Source organism: Manis javanica, chromosome 7 (genome assembly GCF_040802235.1).
Source record: "Manis javanica isolate MJ-LG chromosome 7, MJ_LKY, whole genome shotgun sequence".
In the NCBI taxonomy this organism is placed as follows: domain Eukaryota; kingdom Metazoa; phylum Chordata; class Mammalia; order Pholidota; family Manidae; genus Manis; species Manis javanica.
The window spans coordinates 91,637,671-91,664,234 of NC_133162.1; the positions used below are offsets into that span (position 1 = coordinate 91,637,671).

At 43.6% G+C, this 26,564-nt stretch overlaps 1 protein-coding gene across 2 annotated transcripts in view; it reads right to left on the reverse strand.

Annotated features, from left to right (window-relative positions):
- Positions 1-18,260, reverse strand: part of TRIM67 (tripartite motif containing 67) — a 40,724-nt gene extending 22,464 nt beyond the window's left edge. For both annotated transcript variants that reach the window (XM_017656742.3, XM_017656741.3), the window contains exon 1: positions 16,985-18,260. In XM_017656742.3, coding sequence (XP_017512231.1) covers positions 16,985-18,034 — 1,050 coding nt within the window. In that variant the 5' untranslated portion in view covers positions 18,035-18,260. The remainder of the gene's footprint in view (positions 1-16,984) is intronic.
- Between the last annotated feature and the right edge of the window lie 8,304 nt (positions 18,261-26,564).

The window sequence follows — 26,564 nt, forward strand, 5'->3', positions numbered from 1 at the left end:
TCAGCTCCAAGGCTGTTATGGGCTGTGTGAGCCTAGAAAGCTATGTTGGAGCCCCAATCTCAGTACCTCAGAATGTGACCTTATTTGTAGATTGGGTCTTGACAGTACTCAAGTTAAAAGCAAGGCCATTAGGGTGAACCCTAATCCTATATGACTGTTGTCCTTATACTAAGGGGAAATGTGGACACAGAGACAGACACACAGAGGGAAGAGGCTTTGTGAAAGTTGTAGCTAAGCAGCCTGAGACATATCCTTCCCTAGTGCCTTCAGAGGGAGCTGGCCTTGTGACACCTTGTTACTGAAGACTTCTGGTCACCAGATTGTGAAAGAATACATTTCTGGTGTTGCAAGCCACTCAGTTTGTGGTACTCTGTTACAGCAGCCCTAGCAAACTAATATAAAAGGGTTTTTACAGTGGGACGTTCACTGATGTCCTGTTTAAACCATACAACCAGGGTAGATACTGATTGGTTCTGTTCTGCCTGGAAATGCACTCCTCCTCTAGTAAGGAATTCTGTCTCTGCAGAATGTCTTTCCTCTGCCCCTCTACTCAAGGTTTCCTCTCCTGTGGCTCATGCAGAATAAAGTCAGAACTCCTCAGCCTGGCTTTCAAGACCTTCATCCATTCACTGGTTTATTTATTCAACAAACATCTACTGGCCACATATGAGGAAAACATTTGATCTGCTGGGGAGGATTCACACTGTTTTCCTTCCTGGGGTAATTTGTAACCTAAGAATCTACCTTCCAACAGAAACCCCTTCCAACTCCTTGCTTCTCCCCTACTATGAGCCTCTGTCCCAGATGTCACTTCCACATGCAGTATTCATCTGGAGTCCTGACTCCACTGGCCCAGGTCCACCTGGCATTTCTCCTTTTCCATGAAGTCTTCCCAGACTCCATGAGTTTGTGGGGCCTCTTCTCCTCTGTTCTCCCTTGGCCTTTTGCTTACCCCTGATTATGGCCCTTGTCACTGTCTGTGAGTCCCTTACTGGGCTGGGACTGTTACAGTGAGAAGTCAATTCGTCTTTGTGTCCCCAGAAAGGGGACAGAGAACAGGCACTCAGTAGTGTTTGTGAAGTGCTCAGTAGTGAACAGGGAATTGCTGAATCTAGTGCCTCTGATAGTCGTGTGCTCTGGGGCAGCAGAAAGGCAGTGATGGGTCTTCTCTGGGTGGGGTTCCAGGGGTACAGCCATAGACTCATCTAGTTTGTTTCTAGGGGTTTCCCCCACACCCACCACCTCCCTTGCCTGCCTGCCTGTCTGGCTCATCCTGGGTTTCTCCCTTGCTCTTCCTGGGGGCTCCGCTCCTGTGACTCTGCCCTTTGGGTGATTCTCCCCCACTTCAGCTCAGAAAAATATAGCCAGACAGTATTCCAACTTTCCTTCCTTTTCTTCCTCAGATTCCTCCAAAGCAGCAGGGATAGAGGATGATCCAGGGGAAGGGGGATTATTTTCTTGCACAGAGGTTTCAGATATGTGAATACTGACAACAGTGGAGGTGGCCAGGAATGGATGCTGTGTGAGCAAAATTGACTGGCTTGACTCGGAATTTTCCTCAGATGGACATTTTCCACTGAGCTGGCCAACTCAGGCTTTGGTACCTGGGAGATTGGACTGGACTCTCTACTCCCCAGAAGCCAGTCATGGCTCAGGAACACACTGGCTTGGGCCCTGGGACCAGAGCAAGCTGATCCTCTCCAACTGGTCCAGTGTACACCAGTGACCCCTAGAAGTGGACTTTGGAATAAAACTCTAATTTTAGGTGACCAAGTTTCTTACCCTCTCAGAGCCTTTGTGTTCTCACCTATGAAATGGGGGTAATGATACACACCCCAAAGTACCATCTTGGCATTTAAATGAGACTGTGTGGAAAGACATGGGTTCAGGGCTTATGCTTTACTGACTCAGATGGCTCTGAGTAGGACAACACTCCAGAGAGGGCTTCTCCAGGCAATTGCATCGGCCACTGTTTCCTCTGTTGGCCATCCAGGAATCCTTCGTAATGGTACTCTCATTTGGCTTTGAGAAATTGTCTTTTCCCCACTGGGTAGAGTCTGGTGGGCCTGGAATCAGGGCCCCAACACCACTGCCTTCTCCTTGGCAAGAAGCAGGCATGTATTTTGATCTGGGTCGGTAGCATGCTAGCTCCTTGGAATTCAAAATTGAGGAAAGGGACAAAGAGACCTAGAAAGATAGGCATTTGTTCCTTAGTTCCCTGGCCAGATTCCAGCTATTAGACCATTCCCATAGATCCCACTCTTACCACTTGGGAAAGCCTTTGCAAACAGACTGCTGGATTTGAATCCTGGCTCACATATTCTGTGACCTTGGGTGAATCATTTAATTTCTCCCAGACCCCATTTTCCTCAACCACAAAAAGGTGGATGATAGTGCCTTCTAGTGTTATTGTGGGATTAAACAAGTTGACTCACCTGAAGTGCTGAGAACAGAGCCCAGCACACATAGAATGCGCTATATGTGTGCACTGTTATCATTTCAAATGTGGCTCTCCAAGCTGCCATGAGTGCTTAGAAAAAACGTATTATGTTCCCAATAAATTCTCTTCAAGTTAACCAGAGTTGGTTTTTTTGCTCACGACAAAGAACTCTAACTGATTTAGTGGTTAGGTGGCTAAACAAACACAAATATAGCTGTGTTATTATTCATAATTCATACTGCACCTCAATATATTCAGGCCCTATGGAGATGGTGATGGCAAGAGGCCTCTTTTCCTTCCCAATCACTACTCATCTTCAGACTCAGACTACCAAAATGCTGACGGTTTAGGGATTCTCCATGAGCTCCTGCCCCCAGGCATGCAGTTGGAGCAGTCTGGCTTGTCAGCAGAAATCTTCAAGCTGCCAATATTGATATGTCAGATATACCTACTGTACTTCCTTAGCTAGAGTTTAATGCCAAGGTCAAAAATAAGAAGAGTCAGGGCTGTAGGTGATGCTTCCAATCATTGTATATATACTCAGTTGCTTCTTATTCTGATAAGGGAGTCAGTTAGTGCCAAATGACTCACAGGAGCTCACACATGCAGGAATCAGACCCAGAATAACTGGAAAATGCATTCCCTCCCCACGACTTGGGATCATCAGTTCCTGTTGAAGTTAAAAAGCAAGGGCAGCAGCTAGTCCCACCTTCAAGCCACAAACTGCCTTACCATGACCTGTCAGGCTGCTCCACACCTTGATACCTTTGCACTTGTATTCACCTGTTTGATGGGCCCTCAGCACACACAGTTTTGCCAGCACATACATCATCACTCAAAACTCAGCTCATGTGGCCCTCATCCACTCTGTCTTGACTCCCACCACCTGGTCTGGGGCAGATGCTCCTTTTCTGGTCCCCTCCCATGCCACCACAGACCTCATTATATTGTACTATCATCATGCAGTTACTTTTTCTTCTGCTAAATACAGAGACCCTGTATGCCTCATCTTTGTATAAGCAAATCGTGCACAGTATTTGTTGAATAAATGAATTAATTATTTTTTTATTGGACACTATAACAGGGAATGTTTATAAAATGAACCAAGCTCCAGACGCAAGGACAGAGCTCTATTTTAACTTTGCATCTGACATTCAGTATGTTAGAATGGTCAAGTAATTTTACTTCTTACACTTTGGAGTAGCTCACTATAAAAAAGGACTATATGGTGCTCATTTGTCACTACCATGTAGAAATATTATGAAAGAACACGTTTGTGAGGTTTACTAAATATCTTGAATTATCACTTTTAAATGTGCTCAGGAAGTGCTAGATTCATGATTTTAAGCAAACTTCAGGAAACTATCAGGAAAAGGTTCAGGATAGAGAAAAGAAGTTCAAAGAAACCCCAAGTATTCAAAAAGCCACTGCTGGACAGTATCCCCTGTTCTAGGTGTGGTATGTGTGATAGGGAACTCCTGTCTATAGTCAGGGGATCATTTAAAAAGTCAATATTTTAAAAAAATCAAGTCTAAAGAGAAATTTAAATATGGGTCTAGTAGAAGACATGATAAATATTTTTTTAAAGTGTTTCCTCATTCTTCTGCAACCAAAGGAAAAGAGGATAGAAATATTTTGACCAATAAGCAGGGTGAGGCTCAGAAGAGAGAAGTAAGATAGTGAAATGGAGAGTGTGGTTGCATCAGACAGCAGAAGCTAGTTAAGCTGCAGTAACAAACATCCTCACACAGCTCATAAGCTTTCAACAACAAAGACTTACTTCTTGCTCACATCACATTAAATGTCCATTGCAGGTCACCTGCAGCTCTATTTTGTGTCCTTTTCTTTTCAGGATTCAGGCTAAATGAGTATCCCACATTTGAAACACAGAAGACACAGCATTTACCCTTGTAGCAGAGGAGAAGAAGCTACATATACACTGGTTCTTAAAGCTCCTCCTGGAAGATGGCACACATTTCCACTCTCATGTCATTGGCCCAAGCAAGTTACACGACCCTAACTTATACCAATGCATCAAGAAATATAACTGTCCTACAGGGAAAGCAGAAAATATTTTGAACAAACAATGAAATTTAGTAATATTGTCTCTAGAGTCTGGCAGACTTTGGCTTTCCTTTACTAGCTATTCAATCTTGGGCAAGTTCTTACTTTTCATAGAGTATATGTACTGGGAATTATAGTACCTACTTCTTAGTTATGACATTTAAAATTTAATAACATGCTGCATGTGCCTTTTTTTCTTCCTTTCACTAGGTCATCCAACCCCTCCTTCTACTATTGCCTTCTTTCTCCACCCTTCATGCTGTCAACTTCAGCACAACAGAATTGACATGAGCCCCCAGTAAGACTTAGGGCAGGAGAGTATTTGAGAGAGGTGGGCAGGAGAGGAAGACAGGCACACTGGGGTAATGTAGCAGTGAGAATTGCTTCTTAAAGACAACATCCTGGCTTCATATATTCAGGGAGAGTTAAGAAAGAAATCCCTAAAGTGTTTCAATGTTTGTGTAGGACTTCATCCTAAAGGAAATAACAGGATAAGCATGCAAAGATGTATATATAAGAATGGTCACTGCATTTTTAAAGCTTGTAAGATTTTCTATATGTTCTAAATTCATAAATAGTGATTAAATTAGTGATGTCTTATCTATGTAACTGAATACTCATCCATTAAAATGGCAACATATTTCTATATTGACATAGAACAGTCTCTGTGGTAGATTGAAAGTAAAACATCATACCAAAAGCACATATAAGGCTTCATTACAAATTTTACATATATAAATAAGTGGCATATATATATTTATTTATGTATATGCCACTATTAAGGTGATGAACTAATTAAAGAATAAATTTTGGTTGCTTTAAGCCACCCAGTTTGTGATAATTTGTTATGGCAGCCCTAGCACACTAATATATTATGTAGAGTCTTATTTTTCCTATTTTAATGCATGCATATACATAGTCACTATTGGGGTTAGACATATTAAAATTGGGCAGAGACATATTCATATAAGAGTTTTAAGAATACAGATGAAAAGACGGCAGTGTGAGAGGTGAGACAGAGGCCTCCTTCCAAAACCACGTATAACATGAAAATATAATTAATAAAACTAATCCTGAAAGAGCAATAGGAAAGAGGGCTGTGCCAGACTGCATACACCTGGAGAAAAGAACAGAACTCACGGAACAGGATAACATACCAAAGCTGTGATCTGGCAGGACCCAAGACCTTCTGCCACCCCAGCTCACCAGTGGAAGGAAGAGAAACTGAGCAGGAAGGGAGTGGAAGCCTGGAACTGCTGAGCACCTAGCCCTGGAGATCTGCTCTGGGAGCATGAACCTACATTACATGGTACTCTGGTGATTAGTGGGGTTAGAAAGCTAAGACAGGTGGAATACTGGGAGAGACTGAGATTCCAGCCACTTGTGGAAAACAGGGATCCACATTCAGCTACCCTGGGACAAAAGAAAGGCAGGTAGTCTGAGAGACTTTCTAACAGCAAGAAGGCTGATAAAGGGGCAAGGATTTCACAGAGTTTACTGCTCAGGAGAAAGGACAGATAGACAAAATTGTCTGAGCACACTCTGCCCAGCAGGTTGGAAACTTTCAGGAGCTTCAGACACTCCATCCCGCTGGCTGGCTACGCAGCTCCAAGGTCCCCCACCATAATACACAGCCTTCTGCGCCTCCCTCCTGGCCAGCCCACACTTGGCTGGCAAACTAGCAGCCCTTGCCCTAGCATCAGGCCAGCCAGAGGGAAGCCCTGCCTATGGCAATTACAAATACAAAGCATAGAGGTTTACACCTGTGTGTTAGGTCCAGTTCTGGCAGTGGAGACAAGCATAGCAGTCAGGAAGCAGGAAACAGCTCTTTCCTCCCTCCAGGCAAGAGCACCACTCTCCTGTGACCCCCGACATCGCTACAGGGGCCTAGCAACTCCAGAGAGTAGAGCTTCTGGGCACTAGAGGGAGCCACATACAAATATGAAACGTCAAAGGAACATGGTTAAAACCAAAATCCCACAAACACCAGAAAAAGGATCAAGTGAAACTGAACTCATCAATCTTCCTGAAAGAGATTTAAAAATAAAAACCATAAACATGTCCATGGAGGTACAGAAAAATATTCACGAACTCAGGAATGAATTCAGGAAGGAGATCCAATCATTATAGAATACAATGGAGGGATTTAAAAGCAGATTAGATACAGTGGAGGAGATGATAAACAAAATGGAAATTAGAAAAAAGGAATACAAAGAACCTGAGGTACAGAGAGAAAAAAGGATCTCTAGGAATGAAAAAATATTGAGAGAACTGTGTGACCAATCCAAAAGGAGCAATATTCATATTGTAGGGTTACCAGAAGAAGAATAAGAGAGAAAAAGGGGTAGAAAGTGTTAATGAGGAGGTAATTGCTGAAAAGTTCCCCAATCTGGGGAAGGAGAGAGTGTCTCAGGCCATGGAGATGCACAGATCTCCCAACACAAGGGACCCAAGGAAGACAACACCAAGACATAATAATTAAAATGGCAAAGATCAAGGATAAGGACAGACTACTAAAAGCAGCCAGAGAGAGAAAAAAGATCACCTACAAAGGAAAGCCCAAGGCTATCATCAGATTTCTCAGCAGAAACCTTACAGGTCAGAAGGGAGTGGCATGATATAGTCAATGCAATGAAACAGAAGGGCCTCAAAAGAAGAATACCCTGCCTGGCAGGTTTATCATTCAAATTTGAAGGAGGGATAAAACAATTTCCAGATAAGCAAAAGCTGAGAGAATTTACCTCCCATAAACCATCTCTACAGTGTATTTTGGAGGGACTGCTATAGATGTAATTGTTTCTAAGGCTAAATAGCTGTCACCAGAGGTAATAAAAACACAGTAAAGAAAGTAGAACAATTAATTACTAAGGAAATGCAAAATAAATCAACTACCCCCAAAGTCAGTCAAGGGATATATAGAGAATATAGCATGTGATATCTAATATATAAGGAATGGAGGAGGAAGGAAAGGAGGAGAAAAAACACCTTTAGATTATGTTTGTAACAGCATACTGAGTAAACTTAGACTGTTAGATAGTAAGGAAGTTATCCTTGAACATTTGGTAACCACAAATCTAAAGCTTGCAATGGCAATAAGTACATACCTATAGATCATCACTCTAAATATAAATGGTCTGAATGCACCAATCAAAAGACATAGAGTTACTGAATGGATAAAAAAGCAAGACCTGGGGATTCCAGATGGTGGCATGAGAGGTGAGACAGAGAACTCCTCCCATAACCACAAATAGTATGAAAATAAAGTTAATTAATACAACTAACCCTAAAACAGCAACAAGAAAGAAGGCTGAACCAGACTGCATACAGATCTCATGAACACAGAAGACCTCTCTAAACAGGGTAACGTATGAAAGCCTTAATCCGGCAGGACCCAAACCCTTCCCACACCCCAGCTCACTAGCGGGAGGAAGAAAAACAGAGCAGGGAGGGGGTGGAAGCTTGGGACTGCTGAACACTTAGCCCTGGAGATCTGTTTTGTGAGCAGAAACTGTATTGTGGGGATTTCTGAACATTGGAGAGCTCAGACAGGTGGAGTGCTTGAGACACTGAGATTCCAGCCATTTGTAGTGGAGGGGATCTAAATCTGACCGGTCTGTGTCAGAGGAAAGGCTGGGAGTCTGAGAGGCATCCTAGCAGCAAAAGGGCTGCTGAAAGGGTAGAGTTTGCATGGACCTTGCTGCATGGGGGAGGGGAGAGCTGGACAAGGTTGGGTTCACTCTACCCAGTGGTTGGGAACTTTGAGGGGCTTCAGGTGCTCCATCCCCCTGGCTGCCTACTCATCTCTGTGGCCCCCCACTGTGACATGCAGCCTGCTGCGACTTCCTTCTAGCTGCTGGCACCAGTTCACAAACCAGCAGTCACTGTGCTGCTGTCAGGCCAGTGAGAGGGAGGCCCCACCCACAACAGCTAGTGATGCAAAGCACAGAGGCTTACACCTGTGTGCTTGGCACACTGGCTCTGACACTGGAGACAGGCACACAGGTGGGAATCAGGAACCAGATCTTTCCTCCCCCTAGGCATGAGCACCGCTCCCCTATGACCTCCAATCTCACTCTAGGGGCTGAGCAGCTCCACACACTGGAGCTTCTGGGCACTAGTGGTCACCACACAGAAATATGAAATGTCAAAACAACATTGTTCAGACCAAAATCTCATAAACCCCAGAAAAAGGGCCAAATGAAACTGAACTCACCAATCTTCCTGAAAGAGTTCAAAATATAATTGTAAACATGCTTATGGAGGTACAGTAAAATATTCAAGACCTGAGGAAAGGCAGAGAGTCTGAGGCATCCTAGCAGCAAGAGGGCTGCTGAAGGGGCGGGGTTTGCATGGAGCTTGCTGCATGGGGGAGGGGAATTTCTTAAAGATTGAATTTCCCACTTCAAATTTAAGTGGGAAATTCAATCATTAAGCAATTCAATATCTGAAATGAAACATACAATGGAGGAATTTAAAAGCAGCTTAGATGTAGTAGAAGAGATGGTAAATGGAGTAGAAATTAGAGAATAGGAATACAAAGGAGCTGAGATACACAGAGAAAAAATAATCTCTAAGAATGAAAGAATATTGATAGAACTGTGTGACCAATCCAAACAGAACAATATTCGGATTATGGGGGTACCAGAAGAAGAGAGTGAAGAGGGATAGAATGTGTCATTGAGGAGGTAATTACTGAAAACTTCCCCAATCTGGGGAAGGAGATAGTCTCTCAAGCCATAGAGGTGCATAAATCTCTCAACACAAGAGACCCAAAGAAGACAACATCAAGACATATAATAATTAAAAGGGCAAAGATCAAGGATAAAGACAGCATTTTAAAAGCAGCCAGAGAGATATAAAAGATCACATACAAAGGAATACCCATCAGGCTATCATCAGACTTCTCAACAGAAACCTTACAGACTGGAAGGGAGTGGCATGATATATTTAATGCAATGAAGCAGAAGTGCCTTGAGCAAAGAATACTCTACCTGGCAAGGTTATCATTTAAATTTGAAGGAGGGATTAAACAATTTTCAGATAAGCAAAAGCTGAGAGAATTTGCCTCCCACCAACCACCTCTACAGTGCATTTTGGAGGGACTCCTATAGATGGAAGCATTCCTAAGGCTAAATAGATGTCACCCAAGGAATAGACAAAGAGTACAGAATATGATTCATAACATACAAAGAATGGAGGACAAAGAAAAAGGAGGAAAAGAAAAAAAACCTTCAGGTTGTGTTTGTGATAGCATACTAAGTGAGTTAAATTAGACTGTTAGATAGTAAGAGAATTACCCTTGAACCTTTGGTAACCACAAGTCTAAAGCCTACAATGGCAATAAGTACATACCTATCGATAATCACCCTAAATGTAAATGGTCTGAATGCACCAATCAAAAGACATAGAGACACTGAATGGATAAAAAACAAGACCCATCTATATGCTGCCTACAAGTGACTCACTTCCAACCCAAGACATACACGGACTGAAAGTAAAGAGATGGAAAAAGATATTTTATGCAACTAATACTGAGAAAAAAGCAGGAGTTTCAGTACTTGTATCAGACAAAATAGACTTCAAACAAAGAAAGTAACAAGAGACAAAGAAGAACATTACATAGTGAAAAAAGGGTCAGTCCAACTAGGGGATATAACTATTATAAACTATTATAAATATATATGCACCCAACACAGGATCACCCACATATGTAAAACAAACACCATCAGAATTTAAGGGGAAATTAGAATGCAATGCATTCATTTAGGAGATTTCAACACACCGCTCACTCCAAAGGACAGATCAACCAGACAGAAAATAAGTAAAGAGACCAAGGCACTGAAAAACATATTAGAACAGTTGTACCTAACAGACATCTATAGAACACTCCACCTAAAAGCAACAGGATACACATTCTTTTCAAGTGCACATGGAACATTTTCAAGAATAGATCATATATTACAGCACAAAAAGAGCATCAGTAAATTTAAAAAGATTGAAGTTGTATCAACCAGATTCTTAGATCACAAAGGCATAAAATGAAATAAATTAGAGGAAAGGAAAGAAAATGAAAAATCCCACAAACACATGGAGGCTTAATAACAGTCTCTTAATCAATGGACCAATGACCACATAAAAACAGAGAGCAAGCAATATATGGAGACAAATGACAACAATAATTCAACACTGCAAAATCTATGAGAGGCAGTGAACGCCATGCTAAGAGGGAAATGTATTGCAATACAGGCTTACCTCAGGAAAGAAGAACAATCCCAAATGAACAGTCTAAACTCACAATTAATGAAACTAGAAAAGGAAGAACAAATAAGGCCCAAAGTCAGTAGAATGAGGGACATAGTAAAGATTAAAGCAGAAATAAATAAAATGGAGAAGAATAAAACAATAGAAAGAATCAATGAAAGCAGTACCTGATTCTTTGAGAAAAAAAACAAAACAGATAAACTGCTAGCCAGACTAATCAAGAAAAAAAGAGGGTCTACACACAAATAGAATCAAAAATGAGAAAGGAAAAATCACTATGGACACCACAGAAATACAAAGAATTATGAGAGAATACTATGAAAAATTATATGGTAACAAACTGGATAACCTAGAAGAAATGGACAACTTTCTAGAAAAATACAACCTTCCAAGGCTGACCCAGGAAGAAACAGAAAATCTGAATAGACCAATTACCAGCAAGGAAACTGAATTGGTAAACAAAAAACTACATAAGAACAAAATACCCATACCCGATGGTTTCACAGCTGAATTTTATCAAACATTTAGTGAAGACCTAACACCCATCCTCCTTAAAGTTTTCCAAAAAGTAGAAGAGGAGGGAATACTCCCAAACTCATTCTACGAGGCCAATATCACTCTAATACAAAAACCAGGAAAAGACACCACAAAAAAAGAAAATTGCAGACCAACATCCCTGATGAACATAGATGAAATAATACTCTACAAAATATTAACAAACTGAATTCAAAAATACATCAAAATGATCATCCATCATGATCAAGTGGGATTCATCCCAGGAATGCAAGGATGATACAACATTCGAAAATCTATCAACATCATCCACCAAATTAACAAAAAGAAGGACAAAAACCACATGATCATTACCATAGATGCCAAAGAATCATTTGACAAAATTCAACATCCATTCATGATAAAAACTCTCAACAAAGTGAGTATAGAGGGCAAGTACCTCAACATAATAAAGGCCATATATGACTAAACCACAACCAACATCCTACTTAACAGCAAGAGCCTGAAAGCTTGTCCTTTAAGATGGGGAACAAGACAAGGATGCCCACTCTCCCCACTTATATTGAACAGAGTTCTGGAGGTCCTAGCCACAGCAATCAGACCACACAAAAAGGTAAAAAGCATCCAGACTGACAAGGAAGAATTTAAACTGTCCCTGTTTGCAGATGACATGATATTGCACTTAAAAAACCCTAAAGAATCCACTCCAAAACTACTAGATCTAATATCTGAATTTAGCAAAGTTTCAGAATACAAAATTAATACCCAGAAATCTGTTGCATTCCCATACACTAACAATGAACTAGAAGAAGGAGAAATCAGCAAAACAATTCCATTCACAGTTGCACCAAAAAGAATAAAATACCTAGAAATAAACCTAATCAAGGAAGTGAAAGACCTGTACTCTGAAAACCAAAAGACACTCATGAGAGAAATTTAAGAAGATACCAATAAATGGAAACATATCCCATGCTCATGGATAGGAAGAATTAATATTGTTAAAATGCCCATCCTGCCTAAAGCAATCTACATATTCAATGCAATCCCTATCAAAATACCAACAGTGTTCTTCAGTGAACTAAAGCAAATAGTTCTAAAATTCATATGGAACCACGAAAGTCCCCAAAAAGCCAAAGCAATCCTGTGAAGGAAAAATAAAGCTGGGGGATTATGCTCCCCACCTTCAAGCTCTACTACAAAGCCACAGTAATCAAGACAATTTGGTACTGGCACAAGAACAGACCCATAGACCAATGGAACAGACTAGAGCGCCCATATATAAACCCAAGCTTATATGGTCAATTAATATATGATAAAGGAGCTATGGATATACAGTGGGGAAATGACAGCCTCTTCAACAGCTGGTGTTGGCACAACTGGACAGCTCCATGTGAGGGAATGAGACTGGATTATTGTTTAACCCCATACAAAAAAGTAAACTCGAAATGGATCAAAGACCTGAATGTAAGTCATGAAACCATAAAACTCTTAGAAGACAACATAGGCAAAAATCTCCTAAATATAAACATGAGCAAGTTCTTCCTGAACGCATCTCCATAGGCAAGGGAAACAAAAGCAAAAATGAATACATGGGACTACATGAAACTAAAAAGCTTCTGTATGGCAAAGGACACCATCAACAGAACAAAAAGGCATCCTACAGTACGGGAGAATATATTTGTAAACGGCATATCTGACAACTGATTAACATCCAAAATATACAAAGAACTCACACACCTCAACACCCAAAAAGCAAATAACCCGATTAAAACATGGGTGGAGAAAATGAACAGATACTTCTCCAAAGAGGAAATTCAGGTGGCCAACAGACACATGAAAAGATGCTCCACATCACTAATCATCAGGGAAATGCAAATTAAACCACAATGAGATATCACCTCACACCAGTAAGGATGGCCAGCATCGAAAAGACTAAAAACAACAAATGCTGGTGAGAATGAGGAGTAAGGGGAATCCTCCTACACTGCTGGTGGGAATGTAAACTAGTTTAACTGTTGTGGAAAACAAGATGGAGGTTCCTCAAAAAACTAAAAATAGAAATACCATTTGACCCAAGAATTCCACTTCTAGGAATTTACCCAAAGAATACAAGTTCTCAGATTCAAAAAGACATATGCACCCTATGTTTATCAAAGCACTATTTACAATAGCCAAGATATGGAAGCAACCTAAGTGTCCATCAGTAGATGAATGGATAAAGAAGAGGTGGTACATATACGCAATGGAATACTATTCAGCCCTAAGAAAGAAACAAATCCTACCATTTACAGCAACATGGATAGAGTTGGAGGATATTACGCTCAGTGAAATGGGCCAGTGGAGAAAGACACGTGCCAAATGATTGCCCTCATTTGTGAAGTATAACAAAGAGGGAAAACTGAAGGAACAAAACAGCAGTCTCACAGACTCCTAGAAGGGATTCACAGTTACCAAAGGGGAGAGGTGTAGGAGGGCTAGGTGTAGGAGGGGGAAGGGGATTGAGGGATATTATATTTAGTACACATGGTGTGGGGGTCATGGAGAAGACAGTGTAGCACAGAGAAGGCAAATAATGAATCTGTGCATCTTACTACACTGATGTACAGTGATTGCAGTGGGGTATGGGTGAGGACTTGATAATATAGGTGTATGTGGTAACCACATCTTTTTTCATGTGAAGCATTCATATGTGTGTATATCAATACCTTAATAAAAAATAATAAAAGAACTTAAGCCACCACAGCAGGAGTGTGAAATCTAGTGTCCTAGTTTATCTTTCAGAAGCAGTCACCCTCACAGCTCACAGCAGCAACCTAGATGTCTGCTCACAAAGCAAGACCAAACAAATGCTCGACCAGGAGCCCTGGTTTATCTGTTCTTTTGATCACCAGCCCCTAGCTGAGATATTCATGGTAAGCACTCAATAATTTCTTTCTGTAGTAAAACAGCATCTGCTGGAAGAGAACAGCAGAACTTCTATTCATTCATGAAAACAGATTTACACAAAAGTCTCTCATAGCATTCTTTCTGGATTCGGGAGGATATCTTAGTTGCTTGAAGCAGTGGCATGAAATATAAAATTGAGACACTAGATTCTGCATAGTCATGTTTCCCACAGATAACTGTCCCACTCTATTGAGCAAATATTACATAAGCTTTCCATATTTCCTCATACCTTTGCATTGTTGGTTGAAGATAGGAATGTTATAAAACTGCTCTTGACACCAAGGCAAGGATGCATGACTTTGGCTCTTAAAACCATAGCTCATTATCCAACAAACCTTTCCTCATAAGAAGCTTATCTCTTTTAAGATTGCAGACTCTCATCTCAACTCATTTTGGTTTCCATTCTCTAAATCTAAAGATTTAGGTGGCAACATCCAGAATTTGTTCTAGATTTTCTGTAAAGGAATTTTTTTGTAAAAGAATTTGTTCTGCACTGTGAAAATTTAACAGCTCATGAAATCTGAATGTGAACCTCTATTTCTTGTCAGTGGGACAGCCTGTTTGCTAAAGATTTTATTTGTAAAATGATGTCTCTTACGTGAAAGATGAAATGAGCAAGGTGGCTAAAAATGCTGGGAGGCATATTCAGCAAAAGCATATGAATGAAAACTAACTCTAGGCAGACTTTCCCATTGAATGCAAAGCTATTTTAGGATTCAGTGTAAACAGTATCAAAAGTTACCAGCTCATGTTTTCTCCAGGTGACAAACTCACTGATGTCAAAATGAGCACACTTTGCTGCCGCCCTGTATCTTTCTGCAAGTCTAGTGGTTTTAAGTATTAGGATTATAAAAATAGTAAATAATATGTACTGGTGACCATGAGTCAGGTCCTGTGCTAGAGGCTAAACATACTGTATTTACATCTACTCCTTACAACAATTGTCTGAGTTAGTATTATTACTCAGTGGGGTAAAAGGTGCACCCAAATGCTTCCAGCAAGTGAACTACATACCCTGAGATTTGAGTCCAGGTCTATGTAACAGTACAATAGGGTTTCTCTGCAGAGGCACTATTGATACTTGGGGCCAGATAGTTGTTTTGGGGGGTTTTCCTGAGCACCATAGGATGGCTAGCAGCCTTTGGGGCCTCTACCTATTAGATGCCAGTAGTGCCCCCAGGTATGACATTGCCTAATGTCCTGACATTATGTCTTCAGACATTGCCAGATGTCCTGAAGGGGAGCAAAACTGTCCCCAAATGAGAACCACTGCTCTAGAATTAGGAATTTGACTTAGATTGCCTTTCTCACCTACCATGCAAATTTCCCTTTCCAAGGTGGATTTCTAAAGTGTTCCCCATTTTTTTCTAATTTTCTTATTTGAAAATGATAAATTACAGCAATAATATGCACATTGTAGCAGATGAAATCATATATAACTATATATTGTAAATTATAAATAATGGCAGGTCCCTTCTTCTCTCAGCTATACTCCTCTTTTTGACTATTTCCAACTGGTGATACAAGATAACCATGGCAAATTGCATTATTTCCCTGTGTCTTTCCTCTTCAGTCAGAACACATATTCCCTGGTGGATGATTTGGAGACCTCCTGCCTCTTTGGGGGTGAGAATTTACTGGAAAGCGGACACTGAATGGTAGGTGTCCAAATTTGAAGATGTGATTTTCATCTTTGAACAACTCTAACTCTATTGGGCCTGACTCATTGACCTCAGGCACTGATGAGTCCAGTTGTTCAGCTTGGCTTTTGATAGGAAATTAAAGTGAATGTTAGAAGAACTGGCCCTCTTCTTGCCTTGGGGCCTGATAAGGGCCTGAGCTGATTTTGAAGACTTCTCTCTTTCTCCCACTGTCAGATAGGAGGACACATTGGCAGCCACAAGTCAGTGCCAGTTGCCTTTGGAGGTTGTTCTGTTCCTATTTGGCAAGTCCTTTGGGAAAGAAGGCCTGGGGCAGCTTGCAGATGGAAGTGTGCCTGGTTGCCTTACTAAGAGCTTACTCTGGACTCCACCACAGTTCCACTGCTGGAAGTAGCAGAATCCCTAGCAGAGGTCTCTAGGGTGAAACAATGCTCTCTTCCTAAAAGGGCACACACCCAAATAAGGCTTGAGGAATTATATCTTCCCCTGTGCTGACAGGTACTCTAGGGGTAGAATGTGCTGGTGACTAGTTGAGAGAGTAGGAAAATTTCTAGAAGCTGCTTGGAGTTCTGCTCTAGAAGAAATAGTGTATTCCTTCACCACAGGCTGGGACAGAAACCTTCCTGCCTTTAGAGAAGATTAACTGAGCAGGGGAAGACATCAGACATTTTTCCTGTGTGCATTTGGTTGCACTTGCACTGAGAAAAAAAAAATGTTTTTAGGGGGAACAAAGAGGCCCTGGATGCCACAAATCTGGAGAAGCCATCAAGATAACTTAATAGTCAACTCTGGTAGTGAAAAAGCCTTTGCTTCTGCATTCCAGGTGCCCTTTGAATCTTAAAAACTTGGGGCAGGGGACCCAGTATGTCATCTTTCCATGCCCTTCCTGTCTCCAATACCCAGACCAGAGTATCTGGATTCATTTAAGTGTTTGTCAGTTCACCGATGAGGGAATGAATGAATGAATAAATGAATGAGGTAATTCCTGCTTGACCCTCTGGCTGGCCGGCCGCCAACTCCAAGGAAAAGGACAAGGGCCCAAATCTTCCCACCCTCTTCTTTGCACCCGTGCCCCCGCGTCTGCCCAGCGGGCGCTCACCTTGTGCTGTTTCCACATGGCCCCCAGCGGCTTCACTTCGTGCTTGCTGTGCCGGCCCTCTTCTAGGCACACGTAGCACACTGGAGTTCGGCAACTGAGGCAGTACGTGCTGTAGTTCTCCATGTCGTGTTCGGGGCATGTAGAGAACTTTCGGGTCGCGCTGACCCCAGCTGCTCCTGACCCGGCGCCCCCTGGGCTCTTGCAGCCGCCGCCTCCGCTGGGGGCGCCCTGGGACGCGCCTGGGAAAGCAGAGGCTGTCTCGGCTGGCGCAGGCGGCGGTGGCAGCGGCGGCTGCACCAGCCGATGCTTAGCAAAGGGTCCCCGGGATGGATGGCACTTGACCTGGCAGGTAGCGCAGTAGAGCACGTCGCACTGCTTGCAGAGCGTGGCGGCAGGCTCGGGCGGGGTGCGGTCGCACAACTGGCAGATGGCCACAGCAGCGGCTGCAGACGCCCCTTGCATTGCCCCGCGGCCCTGATGGTACCGCTGCACTATGGCCTCGAGCAGCCGGTTGCGCTGGAAGCCGCGGAGGCCGCGGTGGTCCAGGGAGGCGCTTCGGTGGCACTGTGGGCACGTGATGGAGCTTGAGGAGGACGAAGTCAGCGAGGAGCAGGCGGCGCCCCGGGCCGCAGCGATGGAGGAGCCGGGGGGCGCGGGCACCAGGGGTAGCACCCGAACCCCGTTGGGGGATTTGAGGCTCGAGGTGTAGGAGCCATAACCGCTGTCAGTCTCGCTGTACAAGCTCAGCTTGTCCGCGTGGTCCGCGCCACTTCCCGCACCCCCGCCCAGGCCGCCAGCTGAGCTCACGATCCCTCCGCTGCAGGCCGGACCAGCCGCAGAGTCATGGTCCAGAGGGAGTACGGCGGCAGCGCTCACAGGCAGCCCCGAACCCCGGGAGTGCAGGAGCGGCTGGGGCAGGTGCTGCTCACTGTCCGGGGTCTGCACAGCGATGGTACGAGCACAAGGCAGACAAACGTTGTGGGAACAGGGCAAGATGATGGGCTCCCGAAACAGGGAGCCGCACACGGGGCACTTCAGCTCTTCCTCCATCACGACGCAGGCAGAGCGACTTTTCAGGAAGGGGGTGGGATGGCCCAAGCTCCGGAGACCGGCGGCAGGGAACAAGCTTATTTAGCACCAGAGAGACTGGAGACGGGGGCAACACACAGGCATGACTACTTCACAACCCACAGGCACACCCCTCTCTGTCCCGGGGCCACCGCCCTAAGACAATTGCGGCTAGAGAAGGGAGGGGTCCTCACCTTGTGCCAGCGAGGCTCCTGTACCAGAGGCTTCAACCTGCGGCCAGAGTCCCGAGCCTGTAGGCAGCGCTCGCGATGGCCTGCGAGGCGCTTTAGGTGATGAATCAGCACTAGCGCCGCTGCCGGTTGCAGCGCACGTCTCCTCTCCACATCAGGATCAGCGGCCAGGCTGTGGTTCGCTAGCTTTCCTGTTTCAGCCCCTCGGCTCCAGTGGGCAGCTCAGGCGCCCCCTTGGCCCTACGCCGCCCCCCAATCGGGGCTACCGGCAGGTGAGAAGGCGGGTGAACAGGCCGCTTGGCTTCGGGGCTGAGTTCAGCACCACAAGGTGGCGGACAGCTCCCGCGCGCAGAAGGAGGAGCCGCGGCTGGATGCGCGTGGACTCAGGGCCTGCATCTGCCGCATCGCTCTGTCCCGACTCTCTCGGCGGAGCCCGGAGACCTCCGCTTGCCCTCCTCCGTAGTGGCTGCTGCGTCCACCGGCTGAACGCGCTCCGGAGCTTTCTCCTCGTTGCCAATATTGACCCGCTTCTTTGGTTCGCAGCTGCGGCTCCGGCGGCGCCTCTGACCTTGGCCGCGAGACGCTGCAGCCGGCTGGCGGAGGGCGAGGGCCCAGCTGGCTCGGGAATCCCCCCGTACTCCTCCCGGCGCCGCCGCCGCCGCCGCCTCTCGGCGCCGCGCGCTGAGGAGTTGTAATTTCCAGAGCAGAGTAGTGGAGAGGAAGACGAGGGAAGGGGTGGGGGGAGGCGTCAGCTCAGCGAATAAGGGCTCTCCTCCTGCTGCTAGGGGAATCAAGGGGCAATTTTAAGGGTTTTGCAGAAAGGATCATTGTTAATAACAGCCTATTATTTGGATGGAGATTGCGTCTTGAATTAGTACAACGTCCTGTCTCGCCCCTCCCCTGCTATCGTCTCCTCTGCCTACTCCCGCGCCCCCACCCACCACCATAAAAGGGTAAAAACAAAGACTTAAAAAGCCAGTTGTTTACAAATGGATGGGTGGCGTGGTTTGCAGTCGCTTCTGAAATCTGTGATAGAACAGAAAATGCAAATCACAAAGTTCCGGACAGCCTGAAATCAAAGTGTGAGGTTTTATTTACATATTGAACCACAAACCGTTTCGTTTCTTCCTTTCAGCCAAGACCCAAGAGTGCTCATTTGCGATGGGTGTCAGTCGTCTACACAGACTGAGCGAGGACACTAGATGGGATTTATAAAATGGAATTTCCTGGCGAAACGCGCCACTTAGTCCCCTCCGCATCGGAACCCAGCATCCCAAACCCAGTCCTGCCCTGCCACCGATGGGGCTGTGCAGGGTGGGCGGGAAGACTGCGGCTGGGGGTGGTACTTTTATGAATGGGAAAATCGCCACATTCTGCAGCTCCAGCCTAGCGCTGCGGGAACAGCCTCCCCCCGACCGGGCTGGTTCGTCTGCTCGGCTGTTCTCTCTGCCGAGGGAAGAATGTGGGGATGGAGGTGTCAGGGCATTGTGGGTGGGGGCCGGCAGACGGAAGGGCTACAGCGCAGCAGCGTCTGCCCACGAAACTTCCACGTGGTAAGAAGCAGACTAATCAACTAGGGAATTGTTTAAAAACGATATGAATATTGAAGTCACGGCTTCCCTGTTCTCAGATTTTCAGTACTCCAAACAAAGACAAGACAGACGCCACAAAGCAAGGCGTTCGCCAGCCAGTCACCGGTGAGGGCGGACAGGTCAGGGCGTGAGAGAGCTGCAGCCAGGCTGCCGCTTGGTGCGCAGGGAACCCGGCGACTCTCAGGTAGAGCGAGGCATTCCTGACAGTAGTCAGTAAGGTCCAGTAGTCAGTTAAGTCAAGACTCCGGCTGGGGACTCTGGGCTCCTTTACTGATCAGCCCCACCCTGAGCAGCTTGTTTATGCTTTCTTTGACCCTCATTACTGTAATGAGGATTATAGTAATACGTATTTGTGAGAACTAAGCAAAATAATTCTAAGTACAAATTGCATACCCTACTTCCTGCTTTAAAGTCCATGACTCTTTAGTTCAGCTTTGCTCGCTTCTGAGCAGCTTGCTTCCGATTTGTCTTAAGGCTGAAGAGCAGGCCAGCCTAGTGCCCCACACAGCATCCCAGAGCTGAGAGTTCTGACTTGACCTCCCCTCAGCTACCAGGAACTTAGAACAGTTATTTAACCATGCATCAGTATTACCCTCCCACCCCTTAGGAGATGTGACAACCCTGTCCTCATCTGTCTTCTGCAGATAAAGTCACAATGAGGTGGACCCTGCGTGCAATGCCTTGATAAGCCTTTGAGAAAGTCAGTACAGTGTCCTGTCAAAGATGGGGCATAAGTATAGGTAGTCTGTGATAGAATCTACCTATAAGCATATTTCTTGTGATTATAACAGTGTCATCAGTCACCCTAGCCCAGCCCAGCCAAGCCTCCTGGTGGCTTCAAGGTGACTACTTCTGATTCTACTGTGAACAGGCCTGCCCCTTGACTACCAGTCATATGCCTGAGACCTACTCTGCATTGTAATTTTTAGACCAAGGCAAACTGCTGGGAGGTGGGAAGGGCTTTTGGAGGGGTATGTAAACCTTTCTCTGTACATAGGACCTCTAATTCCAGCAATATTGTCACTGGGGCTGAGCATGATTTTGTTTCCCATGGGCAAGAAACTCACTAATACATCAGAATTCTACATCTATGCATTTCTCCCATGCCTTCCATTCCCACCACCCCAATTCCACAACCTAAATCAGCTTGGCTTTTACTGCTTGCTGAGGCATCTGCAAGCTGGCATCCTACAGCTGCTTTGTCTGAGCCTAGGTCACACAGCCAGTCCCAGTACTTCACTATATATAACCATAATTACTAACAATTGTCAGCATAATCTATAAAAGTCCTCTTTCTTCCAATGGTACCATGTGCCATATGTATATAAAAAGGCATTTTAATTCTGTGATCCTGTTTATTTCTATTATAAAATCTAAGGGTAGAATTTATTGAACTTTAAATTTATTTTTGCTTATAAAAGTCTCTATGTATTAGTTTTCAAGAATAATATACCTCATTTGATAAAAATTACACTCATAGGTACCACACTATCTGATTTCAAGCTATAGCACAAAGCTATAGTAATCAAAACAGTATGGTACTGGCACAAAAATAGACACACATATCAATGGAACAGAATTGAGAGTACAGATATAAACCCATGCTTATATGGTCAATTAATATACAACAAAGGCAAGAGCATGCAATGGGGAAAAGATAGTTCCTTCAATAAATGGTGTTGGGAAAATTAGATAGCTACATGCAAAAGAATGAAATTGTATCACTGTCTTGCACCATACACAAAAGTAAATTCAAAATGTATTAAATATAAGACCCCAAACCATAAAACTCCTAAAACAAAAAGTAGACAGTAAACTCTCAAACACTGGCATTAACAATTTTTTTCTGGATATGCCTTCCCAGGCAAGGTAAACAAAAGCAAAATCAACAACTGGGACTACATCAAACTGAAAAGTTTCTGCATAGCAAAGGAATCCATCAACAAAATGAAAAGGTGACCTCTGAAAGGAGAATATATTTGCAAGTGATATATCCAACAAGGGGTTAATATCCAAAATATATAAAGACTCATACATCTCAACAGCAAAGAAATAATCCAAAAAAAATGGGCAGAGGACCTGAATAGACATTTTTCCAAAGAAGACATATAGATGGCCAACAGACCCATGAAAAGATGCTTAACATCAGTAATCATCAGGGAAATGTAAATCGAAACTACAATGAGATATCCACTCACACTAGTCAGAATTGCTAGTATCAAAAAGACAAGAATTAAGTATTGGCAAGGATACTGAGAAAAGGAACCCTCGTGCACTCTTGGTGGGAATATAAATTGTGGCAGCCACTATGGAAAACAGTATGGAGGTTATTTAAAAAATTAAAAATAGAAATACCATACAACCTAGTAATTCCACCTCTGGGAATTTACCCAAAGAAAAAAAAATCACTAATTTGGAAAGATAGATGCACCCCTATGCTTATTGAAGCCTTATTTGCAGTAACCAAGATTTGGAAGCAACCTAGGTGTCTGTTGACAGATGAATGTATAAAGAAGAGGTGTTACCTATATACAATAGAATATGACTCAGCCATAAAAGAGGAAGGAGAGCTTCCCATTCTGACAACATGGATGAATTTAAGGGCATTATGCTGAGTGAAATAAATCAGAGGGAGAAAGACAAATTATTATTTCATTTGTATGTGGAATCTAAAAAATAAAACAAAGGACAAACAATCAAACAAAACACAAATAGACTCAAAACACAGAACAAACTGGTGATTACCATGAGGGGAAGTGGGGGAGGGTTGGGCAGAATAGATGAAGGGAATAAAGAGGTATAAACTTCCAATTATAAAATAAATCAGTTACTGGGATGAAAAGTATAACATAGGGAATATAGTCAATATTATTGTAATGTCTTTGTGTGTTGACAATAGGTAACTACACAACAGTGAGCATTTCATAATGTTATAACTGCTAAATCACTATGCTGTACACCTGAAATCAACATAATATTGTATATCAACTATTCTACAATTAAAGTGGCTCTCATGAAGAAATTTGATGCCAAGATTGAAAAAACAAACCCATCTTTTCGAGTATATTATTTAAGTCTGGGCCATGTAGAGGATGAGACAAGCAATAATATTTGCATTGTAGCACTTGACGGTCTGTCTTTGTTTGCTTAGGCCTCTATAATAAAAATGTCATGGATGGGGTGGCTGGAAGAACCGAATTTACTTCTCAGCATTCTAGAGTCTAGGAAGTCTAAGACCAAGGCACCAGCAGACCCCCTGTATGGTGCGAGCACCCTTCCTCTTTTGCAGACCACCACCTTCTCCTTCTCTTCTTCCCCCATTGGAGAGGAGGAAGGGAGAGCAAGCTATCATGTCTTTTCTTATAAGGACACTAATTGCACTCCTCATGACCTAATCACCTCCCAAAAGCCTTCCTCCTGCTACTATCATATTGGGGGTTAGGATTTTAATATACGAACTTGAATATATTGTGCGAGTATAGGCGGAGAGCAGACATTCAGTACATAGCACAGCGTGAAATTATATTCTCCTATATAATCTCATTTAATCTTCACAAATAATCCCAGGAAGTATGCATAATCTCATTTCCTCAATTTTATGATGTATGTATTTTCACATTTTTATATGGCTAAAATCAGGAAGTATAGTGCCATTGACAGAGACTTCTCTCTTTAGCTTCACCTTGAAAATTTCTTATTAAATAGACATTCATGTTGCAATAACTTAAAATCAAGGAAATATTTTATTATTTCCATTTTACAGACAAGGAAATTGGGAGGAGAAAACTGAAGGTCTTGCAACCTTCAAGTTTGGTTGCAAGTAATGGTGAACCTAGAACTGGTCTGACTTCAAGTTCAAAGCATTTTACTTTAAGCCACAGCTGCCAGTAGGGACTTCCCTCCCAGCTTTCAGTTATTGGTGGTTAGACTGGAGAGCACAAGAATGCAGAATTGCATATCCTCTGTCCTCACACAGGGCCAGCAGACATGCAGTTCTCTCTCTCTCAGGCCACCATCACCCCCAGTTTGGGTGCACCTCTAATATGTTCCTGGAAGCACCCTGTATTATTCCCCTGTAGCCCTATCACTACCTGTGATTTTTATGTTTCTCTCTCCTCTAGACAAGAAGTTCTTTGGGGACTGGGATTGTGTCTATCATGTTGTTTCCTCCACCATTGGTTCCTACTAAATTATCCATTTTTGTGAACCAACTGTCTATTGGAATATCCATCCCTGTGACCTTCCCTGAAAAGCTTAGTTCCAGGGGAAATAATTTTTTTTCTGTAGAATGTATCAACAAATCCACTTTGAAATTTTCTCCTTTCAATTCTCAGTTTCAAACAGGTTATTTTGCTTTGGTTCTTTGGAGTGTGCGTGTGTGCATGTGTGTGTTGTTAAAACAAGACAATGGGCCCCAAATGGAGTTCCTTCTGCTAAATCCCATGTGACAAGACTGAGACTTAATTACAGTTTCAGCTTTCCCAGAAATGGAATCTTAAACCAGTCAAGCAGGAATCACCTGATTGTACCAGTTAGGTCATCTGTATGACAGGCCCCTGCCATCCCCTAAAGGAAAATAACCTTGCAAAAACCAATTTTTCTTTTTCTCTACTATAATTTCCTTGTTTCGCTCCCTTCTGCCTATAAAAAGTCTTTTGTTTTGTTCAGATCCTTGGAGCTCCTTTCTACCTGCTAGATGGGATGCTTCCTGATTCATGAATAATTGAATACAGCCAATAAATAGGATCTGTAAAATTTACCCAGTTGAATTTTGTTCTCTTTTTGAAGAGCATGCATCTTCTCTTAATATCCTTTACTCATACTTGATTGTCTTGGTGTTTAACTTATTTTTCCTGCTTGGTTCCCTCCCTCTCCCTCAGTCATCTTCACCTCTATTCTGAACAACTTATGGATCTCAGAAAGATGGTCTTACTCATATTTAATTTCTGGTTGTGAACTTAAGTCCTCTGGTGTCATCCTAGTTACTCCGTTTCCCATGACCCATTGGCAAGCCAATGGGCTCCAGCCCCGGGAAAGTTCTCTATGGATTCAGTGTGACCAAAGAAATTGACAGCAAAACGTTCTTGGGGTGAAAGGATTTATTGTCCAGCTTGTTCTCCAGTGGTAGGTGGAGCACTAGCGTCTCTGCCTCTGCCCAGAGCACTAGGCCCAGCTCTCTATATAGCGCAATAATAGCTTATTGCCTACAGATGTGGAAGCGGCAGCCCAGCAACAGGCCAGTTACACCATCAGGTGGTTCAAGTTCAATGAGGATCCTGGCCATAGAAACCCCAACTTCCCCACACCCTTTTTCTTTTAAAAGACAAGCATTTGGACACATCTGAACAGTGCATTACAAATTAAAACTCCACAATGCACTGACATCGAGAGAAAAACTCTCTGCCGTGAGTTACTTTGTGCTCCAGGATGGTTTTTATGCTCAAATGTCCCATAAGTCAAGAGGCAGGAAGGATAATGTTACCCCTCCTCCCAAAAAAGCACAAATAAGTTAAAATACTTACTCCAGGTAACACAGCAAGTCACAATAAAAACAATCAATTTGCATTGTTGTTTGAATTTCAAGTATGAAGTAGCTTGACCTTTTCAACCTGCTAAATTTTGCCCCCTTCCCTCCTTTGCTTTCACCCTAACCACCAACTCTAATGTGCCATTGGCTTCCTTTGGTGGGGCTCCATGCTTCCTCTTCCTGACCACAGTGGAAATCATAGCCCCATGATGTGCTCACACTAGCCATTCAGTATTCCGTTAGACAGGAAATCAGTGCAATGTTAGGATATACTTGGTGGTGCCTACTAAGCGCACTGGCGTCCCACATTAAAATAAAGATCAAACCCCCAAGGTTTATAAACTACAAAGTGCTATACAGGGGATAACAAGTTAGTTACTTGGTAGAATAAGAGAGATCAGAGAAAAAGTAGTGGGATATTGTGCAGAAGTACTTTCAAAATCTGATAGTTTTATTCATTCATCCCCCTGCTGGGATAGGGACTGTGGATGCAGTCAGAATAGGTGGAGGGCCTGTCTTGCCAACAATGCCAACTCGGTCTTCAGCAGTTCTCTTACCTTCAGCTCAATGCTTCGCAGCTGATGTTCTCGTGCCACCTCTGCCTGTGCTTCCCTCAGGAGTTCATCTTTTTCCTTGATGGCCTCTTCCTCCTTCAGAACACCTGGCAGCACTGCCGTCCCATCTCCAATGGCACCTTGCTGCCAGCGCTCTTGTGCTGTCTCCTCCCACATCAAGGCCATCTCCTTCCTCAGGGAATCCACAGAGGTTTCCAGCTCGCGTTCTCATGCCGCCATTTCTTGGGTCTCCTATGTAGACTTTTTTAATAGTGTGAGAAGCAGCCAACCCACAGTCCCAGCTGCCTCATGGGCACTCTGCTTCTCAAAGGATCTGCTTACTATACTAAGGGCCACCCTTACAGCCTGAGGTATCACTTCCACTTGCCTCCAGTCCTGGGGTGGGGCCCAGTCCTCTAGGAGGCAAGCCACCTCAGACCACATACCCATTGGGGGACGATCCACTGTCTCCCCATTCACAGGGGCAGCCTGCTGAAGCACCCCTCCCATCAGGGAAGCCTGTCTTTTTCCTTGGTCAACAATGAACCCTGCCAACTTTTGCCAATTGTCTTGTCAATGGGTTTCAGCCCTGGGCAAGTTCGCTATGCATTCCGTGTGACCAAAGAAAATAACAGCAAAACATTCTCA